General features: G+C 44.1%; 1 protein-coding gene across 2 annotated transcripts; it reads right to left on the reverse strand.

The window, feature by feature from the left end:
- Positions 1-6,300: 6,300 nt before the first annotated feature.
- Positions 6,301-9,303, reverse strand: fam210aa (family with sequence similarity 210 member Aa). 2 transcript variants are annotated; one of them, XM_071373546.1, is made up of 5 exons: positions 9,183-9,303; positions 8,509-8,546; positions 7,891-8,299; positions 7,251-7,362; positions 6,301-7,124 (listed from the first exon to the last, which is right to left on the reverse strand). In XM_071373546.1, the coding sequence occupies exons 3-5, from the start codon at positions 8,268-8,270 to the stop codon at positions 6,825-6,827; spliced, it is 792 nt and encodes a 263-aa protein (XP_071229647.1). In that variant the 5' UTR covers positions 8,271-8,299; positions 8,509-8,546; positions 9,183-9,303; the 3' UTR covers positions 6,301-6,824. The 2 variants fall into 2 exon arrangements, with proteins under 2 accessions (XP_071229647.1, XP_071229648.1); XM_071373547.1 differs by having other exon boundaries at positions 8,509-8,543; positions 9,183-9,296.
- Positions 9,304-9,354: the final 51 nt, after the last annotated feature.

Raw genomic sequence — 9,354 nt, forward strand, 5'->3', positions numbered from 1 at the left:
CCATGAAAAACAGCCCCAGACCATTATTCCTCCTCCACCAAACTTTACAGTTGGCACTATGCATTGGGGCAGGTAGCGTTCTCCTGGCATCCGCCAAACCCCGATTCGTCCGTCGGACTGCCAGATAGTGACGAAAGATTCATCACACCAGAGAACGCGTTTCCACTGCTCCAGTGTCCAATGTCGGTGAGCTTTACACCACTCCAGAAGACGCTTGGCATTGCACATAGTGATCTTAGGCTTGTGTGCGGCTGCTCGGCCATGGAAACCCATTTAATGAAGCTCCCGAGGAACAGTTCTTGTCCTGACGTTGGAACTTGGTTGTGAGTGTTACTGATGATTTTTATGCTCCTGTTCTGTGAGCTTGTGTGGCCTACTTCGCGGCTGAGCAATTGTTTCTCCTAGATATTTCCACTTCACAATAAAAGCGCTTACAGTTGACCGGGGGCAGCTCTAACAGTTGACCGGGGGCACCTCTAACAGTTGACCGGGGGCACCTCTAACAGTTGACCGGGGGCAGCTCTAACAGTTGACCGGGGGCACCTCAAACAGTTGACCGGGGGCAGCTCTAACAGTTGACCGGGGGCACCTCTAACAGTTGACCGGGGGCACCTCTAACAGTTGACCGGGGGCACCTCTAGCAGTTGACCGGGGGCACCTCTAGCAGTTGACCGGGGGCACCTCTAGCAGTTGACCGGGGGCACCTCTAGCAGTTGACCGGGGGCACCTCTAGCAGTTGACCGGGGGCACCTCTAACAGTTGACCGGGGGCACCTCTAACAGTTGACCGGGGGCAGCTCTAACAGTTGACCGGGGGCAGCTCTAACAGTTGACCGGGGGCAGCTCTAGCAGTTGACCGGGGGCACCTCTAACAGTTGACCGGGGGCAGCTCTAACAGTTGACCGGGGGCAGCTCTAACAGTTGACCGGGGGCAGCTCTAACAGTTGACCGGGGGCAGCTCTAACAGTTGACCGGGGGCAGCTCTAACAGTTGACCGGGGGCAGCTCTAACAGTTGACCGGGGGCACCTCTAACAGTTGACCGGGGGCACCTCTAACAGTTGACCGGGGGCACCTCTAACAGTTGACCGGGGGCACCTCTAACAGTTGACCGGGGGCACCTCTAACAGTTGACCGGGGGCACCTCTAACAGTTGACCGGGGGCACCTCTAACAGTTGACCGGGGGCACCTCTAACAGTTGACCGAGGGGCACCTCTAACAGTTGACCGAGGGGCACCTCTAACAGTTGACCGAGGGGCACCTCTAACAGTTGACCGAGGGGCAGCTCTAGCAGGGCAGACATTTGACAAACTGACTGGTTGGAATCCTTTGACAGTACCACATTGAAAGTCACTGAGCTCCTCAATAAGGCCATTCTACGGTGGTGTAGAAATTCTAACCAAAAGGAAGAGAGACTTCAAAACAACTTTTTATTGTAAGATTTGCAAATCTGGAGCTGGTGAACAGTCACTCAACTGGAGCTGGTGAACAGTCACTCAACTGGAGCTGGTGAACAGTCACTCAACTGGAGCTGGTGAACAGTCACTCAACTGGAGCTGGTGAACAGTCACTCAACAGTGCAGCGTTAAGAGCCCAACGAACAGTTGGGTCTCGGCTTTTATAACCTTTGTCTACGTGTCAGTTTAGCAGGTGTGTGAGATCATGATGGGAACATAATGGACAAACAAGTGATAACGGCAGTTTTGTTACCTCTTTCTGCTGATAGCATTGTCGCTGGTGCTCAAGCTAGCCTCTTCTCTTATCTCCACACAGCTTTTTCTTGAAAGATATGAAAAGAACAGGATGGGCCAAAAACTGGTCTCTCTCAGACGACCCTTTGTCTTTAGCCACGTGACCAAGTTACTCAGAAACAAGAGAGGAAAAACACAAAGTGGAAATGTACAGGTTTAAGGCTCATACAGCGCATGTGCATAAGAGTTTGTCATTTTTTCCCACCATAACTGTCAATGTTTGTCTATGGAGATTGCATGGCTGTGTGCTCGATTTGTATACACCTGTCAGCAACGGGTGTGGCTGAAATAGCTGAATCCACTCATTTGAAGGGGTGTCCACATCCTTTTGTATATACAGTGTACCTTCCACACCTGTCAACACACAGCCAGACTATGATTTGGCCGGTCATGCCAAAAAGTCCCCCCCCCGCCCCGCATCACAATGGGATTCGATAAACTATTAGCGTCCGTTGCTATATCAATGGTGTGATGACCTAATGACTTGAATTTTGGAGCTCATTACAGCCTAAATGCTGTTCTTTTCATCCCCACAATGCAAAAAAGGCTGATTTCTATGACAATTTCGCTGTTTAAACAAGTTTTGTTTAGCTAATCAAATTAAAACCTTACTTCTAACTACTTTTGGATAACTTGTTAACATTACAACATGAAATCCATGTCTTAAACATTGCAAAGAAATCTGCTTGACACACTAATGTTACTTCAAATCAAATCAAGTTTATTTTATATAGCCCTTCGTACATCAGCTAATATCTCGAAGTGCTGTACAGAAACCCAGCCTAAGACCCCAAACAGCAAGCAATGCAGGTGTAGAAGCAATGCAGGTGTACTTACCTTACAGATCACGAAGTCAGCTAATTTCCACACCATTCATATGCAAATGTATTTGATTCATACACTGCCTTGTCTGGCTGTCGTGTTGTTATTTTAACCTGCCCTTCCCTTATCTACACTGAAATAATATCATTTAAGTCGTTCTCAAATAGGATATATTATTTTTTATCTCACATAGCTCATTAGTACACCCTTGTGGTTGAATATATATGTGCAGTATCTATTGTAGATCCTCAGATACAACAATGAATTATGTGGAACTAATAAATAGACAGACCGTTCTCTCTGCTACCGCACAGCAAGTAGTACCGATGCACCAAGTCTGGAACCAACAGGACCCTGAACAGCTTCTACCCACAAGCCAGAAGACTGCTACATAGTTAGTCCGGGTAGCTATTAGTTAACTACTTAAATATCCATACTGAACAAACATATTTGTATTTATTATGGATCCAAACTAGCTGCCTCTTCCTGGGGTCCAGCAAAATTAAGGCAGTTTATACAATTTTAAAAATATTACAATACATTCACAGATTTCACAACACACTGTGTGCTCTCAGGCCCCTACTCCACCACTACCACATATCTACAGTACTAAATCCATGTGTATGCATAGTGCGTATGTTATCGTGTGTGTGTGTTTGCATGTGTCTGTGCCAGTGTTTGTTGCTTCACAGTCCCCGCTGTTCCATAAGGTGTTTTTTTAATCTGTTTTTTAAATCTAATTTTACAGCTTGTGTCAGTTACTTGATGTGGAATAGAGTTCCATGTTGTCATGGCTCTGTGTAGTACTGTGTGCCTCCCATAGTCTGTTCTGGACTTGGGGACTGTCTTGTGGGGTATGCATGGCTGTCTGAGCTGTGTGCCAGTAGTTTAGACAGACAGCTCGGTGTATTCAACATGTCATTACCTCTCATAAATAAAAGTAGTGATGAAGTCAATCTCTCCTCCACATTGAGCCAGGAGAGATTGACATGCATATTATTAATATTAGCTCTCTGTGTACATCCAAGGGCCAGCCGTGCTGCCCTGTTCTGAGCCAATTGCAATATTCCGAAGTCCTTTTTTGTGGCACCTGACCACACGACTGAACATTAGTCAAGGTGCAACAAAACTAGGGCCTGTAGGACCTGCCTTGTTGATAGTGTTGTTAAGAAGGCAGAGCATCGCTTTATTATTATAGACAGACTTCTCCCCATCTTAGTTACTACTGCACCTATATGTTTTGACCATAGCTTACAATCTAGGGTTACTCCAAGCAGTTTAGTCATCTCAACTTGCTCAATTTCCACATTATTTATTACAAGATTTAGTTGAGGTTCAGTGCTTTTAGAAGTATTTAGGACTAACTTATTCCTTGCCCCCCCCACTCTGAAACTAACTGCGGCTCTTTGTTGAGTGTTGCAGTCATGTCAGTTGCTGTAGTAGCTGACGTGTTGAGTCATCCGCATACATAGAAACTCTGGCTTTACTCAAAGTCAGTGACATGTCGTTATAAATGCAACATTCAACAATTTCAAAGGTTTTACTGAGTTAGTTCATAAAAGGAAATCAGCCAATTGAAATAAATTCATTAGGCCCTAATGGATTTCACATGACTGGGAATACAGATATGAATCTGTTGGTCACAGATACATTAAAAGGAGGTAGGGGTGGGGATCAGAAAACCAGTCAATATCTGGTGTGACCACCATTTGTCTCCTACAGCGTAACACATCTCCTTCACATAGAGTTGATCAGGCTGTTGATTGTGGCCTGTGGAATGTTGTCCCACTCCTCTTCAGTGGCTGTGCAAAGTTGCTGGATATTGGCGGGAACTGGAACAAGCTGTTGTACACGTCGATCCAGAGCATCCCACACATGCTCAATGGATGACATGTCAGGTTAGTATGCAGGCCTTGAAAGAACTAGGACATTTTCAGCTTCCAGGAATTGTGCACAGATCCTTACATTTTAGAGTGGCATTTTATTGTCCCCAGCACAAGGTGCACCTGTGTAAGGCTCATGCTGTTTAATTAATCAGCTTCTTGATATGCCACACCTGTCATGTGGATGGATTATCTTGACAAAGGAGAAATGCAAACTAAAAGGGATGTAAACATATTTGTGCACAATATTTGAGAGATCAGCTTTTTGTGCGTATAGAACATTTATGGGATTTAATTTCAGCTCATGAAACATGGAACCAACACTTCACATGTGTTTACACTTGTGTTGATCCTTTTTGCACTAACTCTTGACTCATCACATACGCTGCTGTTACTGGTTATTATCTATCCTGTTGCCTAGTCACTTTATTCCTACCCATATGTACATATCTACCTCAATTACCTCGTACCCTTGCACATCGACTCAGTACTGGTACCCCGTGTATATAACCATGTTATCATTGACTCAGTACTGGTACCCCGTGTATATAACCATGTTATCATTGACTCAGTACTGGTACCCCGTGTATATAACCATGTTATCGTTGACTCAGTACTGGTACCCCGTGTATATAACCATGTTATCGTTGACTCAGTACTGGTACCCCGTGTATATAGCCATGTTATCGTTGACTCAGTACTGGTACCCCGTGTATATAACCATGTTATCATTGACTCAGTACTGGTACCCCGTGTATATAGCCATGTTATCATTGACTCAGTACTGGTACCCTGTGTATATAGCCATGTTATCATTGACTCAGTACTGGTACCCCGTGTATATAGCCATGTTATCGTTGACTCAGTACTGGTACCCCGTGTATATAGCCATGTTATCGTTGACTCAGTACTGGTACCCCGTGTATATAGCCATGTTATCGTTGACTCAGTACTGGTACCCCGTGTATATAACCATGTTATCGTTGACTCAGTACTGGTACCCCGTGTATATAGCCATGTTATCGTTGACTCAGTACTGGTACCCCGTGTATATAGCCATGTTATCATTGACTCAGTACTGGTACCCCGTGTATATAACCATGTTATCATTGACTCAGTACTGGTACCCCGTGTATATAACCATGTTATCGTTGACTCAGTACTGGTACCCCGTGTATATAGCCATGTTATCATTGACTCAGTACTGGTACCCCGTGTATATAACCATGTTATCATTGACTCAGTACTGGTACCCCGTGTATATAGCCATGTTATCATTGACTCAGTACTGGTACCCCGTGTATATAACCATGTTATCATTGACTCAGTACTGGTACCCCGTGTATATAACCATGTTATCATTGACTCAGTACTGGTACCCCGTGTATATAGCCATGTTATCGTTGACTCAGTACTGGTACCCCGTGTATATAACCATGTTATCATTGACTCAGTACTGGTACCCCGTGTATATAACCATGTTATCGTTACTGATTGCATATTTATTCCTTGTTATTGTTTCTCTCTGCATTGTTGGGAAGGGCCTGTAAGTAAGCATTTCACTGTTAGTCTACATCTGTTAAAGAAGCGTGTGACAAATAATATTTGATTTGAATGGTGTTGTAAATGGGGGTGTTGTAAATAGTGTTGTTAATGGTCTTGTTGTAAATAGTGTTGTAAATGGGGGTGTTAATGGTGTTGTTAAAGCAAAAGAAAATGTCAGTTTGACATTAAGGCTTCCTACTCCAAATGTCGCCAACATGGTTAAGACCACCAATAACACCGTTATATTTCAGTATTTCAGCTGAAATCAAACCTAGAAAACATCTCACTGTGAATAGTTCTGTTTTAGTTGGCAAGCCAATGGAGGACAAGTATTTTTTAATATTTCAGATACATTTCTCAATATAACATTGTAAAAACAACAATAACCTTCTTGTAACATGAGCCAGTGTGAATATTGTGGTTGTGACTGACTGGGGACCTTAAGTGTTTAATAGTCTACTTCTGCAGTGAAACAATTCAAAGCCCACTCCTCTACACCATGTTCTTCAGGAATCACTCCTTCATCCAAATATTTCCCAGAAAATATAGCACCTATTTTTCAACATACCGGTATGTATTTTTCTACATTTAACTCCATAACTATTTTTCTCCTTACCAGATCCATTGTAACCTTTGCTATTTAAGCAGGTGCAGCACCCTTTGCAGTCAAGCAGATGTGGAGGTGAGAAGAGAAATGCTTTGATGTTATGAGTATGTGGTGTCTGATTTAAGTCAGTTTAGGGCGATGTGTCCACCCATCCTTTTTAAGGGCTATAGTGGCCATATGAACATATATTTAATCATATCCAGGAATTACCATGATATCTACTCCGGCTTCTTTCTGAAAGACACTTTGTCTTTGGTCTCTTGGAGTTTCTCTGCCAACTTGTCCTTGTTATCCCCAATCCTCCCTGACAGACGATCTCTGGTCTCTTCCATCTTCTCAGAGAACCTGTCCTTGGTCTCTTCCATCTTCTCAGAGAGGCGTTCCCTGGTCTCCTCCATCTTGTCCTGCAGATACTCCTTAACAGGCGGTGGGGTGGTCATGTGGCCATGTTTACGGAGGTACCTGATCGAGAGGGACGTCCCCCCTAATGTCACGGTGTACCTGGCTGGGGTGGCAATCTGACAATAAACAACATGGACATTGTGGTTAATGTGATGTGTTAAGATTAATGTGGTGATTTAGCTCAGGACCAACACTCAAAAGAACTGTCATAGTCCAACATGCAATGAGATGAGCATTCTTACCTTGTACATGGCATACGCAGTCAGTGCATAGCCACTCTGGGAATGCTCCAACAGCTTAACAAGCTTCTCCGGGAATCCAACATACTCCAGAAACGGAACCACATTTATACCCCTAAATGGTTCATTTAATATGGTTAATTTTCTATGACACATCAAGTCAGTCAAGTGTCAACAACTAAAATAATGACCATCACTGAGCCCACCCTAGTCTGAGCCTAAATAAAGCAGGCCAGACGTACACTATTCTGATTAAACAATCAGGGTTGTCTATCTAAATGAGACTCAGTGGTGCCTGTGTCAGCCAGTAACCTCAGGTTGACCGGGGATGGAGAAAAGCCCATTATCACTAATGCCCATATGGAGAGGAGAAACAGCCTCAGAAAAACATCTCACATTGTACATGAATGTTTATGGGTTTGTCCCTTCTCATTTCACTTTGCTAAGTAATATTTTGATATTGCTGTACAACTTTATTACTCGTAACTTTCTGCATGGCAGCGTAGCAAAGAACTGTTTGTAATTAATAACTTGTTCCTTATTATGTACTTTGTATTTCATGCTGCATTTTTGTGATACAGAGCTCCCTTGCAAAAGAGACATTGGAACTTTCCTACATAGATAAAGATGAAATAAAACTTACTGCATGGCAGCATAATAAAACGTCCCGAACCACATGGAGGAGGTGATGAGGTGAAGGGGAATCATGACCTTCCCATACTGCTTTAGAGTCCTCCTGAACCTCTGGACCAGCCCAATGGACCGGTCCCCCAGGATATCCTCCTGGCCTGGGTCAGCCTGGCTATGGCCCTCTTCCGTGGTGGACTTACGGGGTGCTGTGGTCCACACTGCTCCTGATGTGCTCACCCAGCGTGGGCTAGGGATGAGGCAAGCGTTCCTGAGGAAGTAGGAGGCCATCCGTGGACCCAAGATAGTGGACGGCTGCAAGGTAACTGGGCCCAGAAGCATGGAGCGCAGGGCAGCTGATTGCCACAAGGCTCTCTGGTTAAAGAGATGCTGCATCTTCTTACTGTTGCTGCATAGTCCACCCTCTGTAGCAAAACAACATTAGACACTTGGTTCCAATGAGCGTTTTTGTATTCACACGTTTTATTCAACAACATAGCTAAAACCAATCATTATTGATGTGATCAGAAAAGTTACATTTTTTCTCAACAATGGATGACATTAACGCGACTAGTGTAATACTTGGTGCATGTTGAATGTGTAAAACAGTCATACAGAACAATGCCATAACTACCTTAGTTGAATAACGGTTCAGTAAAGTTGATCCAGCTGCTGAAATGGAAGACAAGCAAAGTTATCTAGGATAACCATCCAACTCAATGTTCTATTACTCACTCATGTTCAATGAACTTCTATCTAATTATTCAACCACCATTTCATGTAGCTGGTCGCTACACAAATCAAAGCATTGATTGCATTAATAGTTCAAGGTGTTGCCTATCTTTAATCAGCCCGACAATGTTATACTGCAAGGCAAACGCAGCGTTCCATTGGAAGTGAATGTACTTGTGTACCAAAACGCAATGATCGAGGTAGGCACGTCGTTGGCTAACTAGCCGTAGGGGTTAGTTAGCAACATTTTAATTGCATGTAACCTTTATTTAACTAGGCAAGCCAGTTAAACAAATTATTATTTACAATGAAGGCCTACCCGAGCCAACCCCTCCCATAACACGGGAGACGCTGGGCCAATTGTGCTATGTCCTATTGGACTCCCGGTCACGGTCGGTTGTGATACAGCCCGAGATCGAACCAGGGTCTGTAGTGACGCCTCTCGCACTGAGATGCAGTACCTTAGACCGCTGCGCCACTCGGGAGGCCCCAAACACCGCACAACGTTGATGGCAACACACAATGTAAGCCACCAACAAAACATACATTAATCATCATATATTTAAAGGAACGTACTTGACAATCCGACATGGTGTTTCGTTCTTTCAACCCAGGCTAAAGTTTAGATTTGTCCTTCTGGCATTCAGCAGAAAATCCTCACGTCGCATAAATATTACGTCAAGTGATAGGCCCGCAAGGATTTGTGGGAAGAGTAGTCCAGACATCCGGCAGCTCTGCACCGCCAAAC

This window comes from Salvelinus alpinus, chromosome 29 (genome assembly GCF_045679555.1).
Source record: "Salvelinus alpinus chromosome 29, SLU_Salpinus.1, whole genome shotgun sequence".
Taxonomy (NCBI): Eukaryota; Metazoa; Chordata; class Actinopteri; order Salmoniformes; family Salmonidae; genus Salvelinus; species Salvelinus alpinus.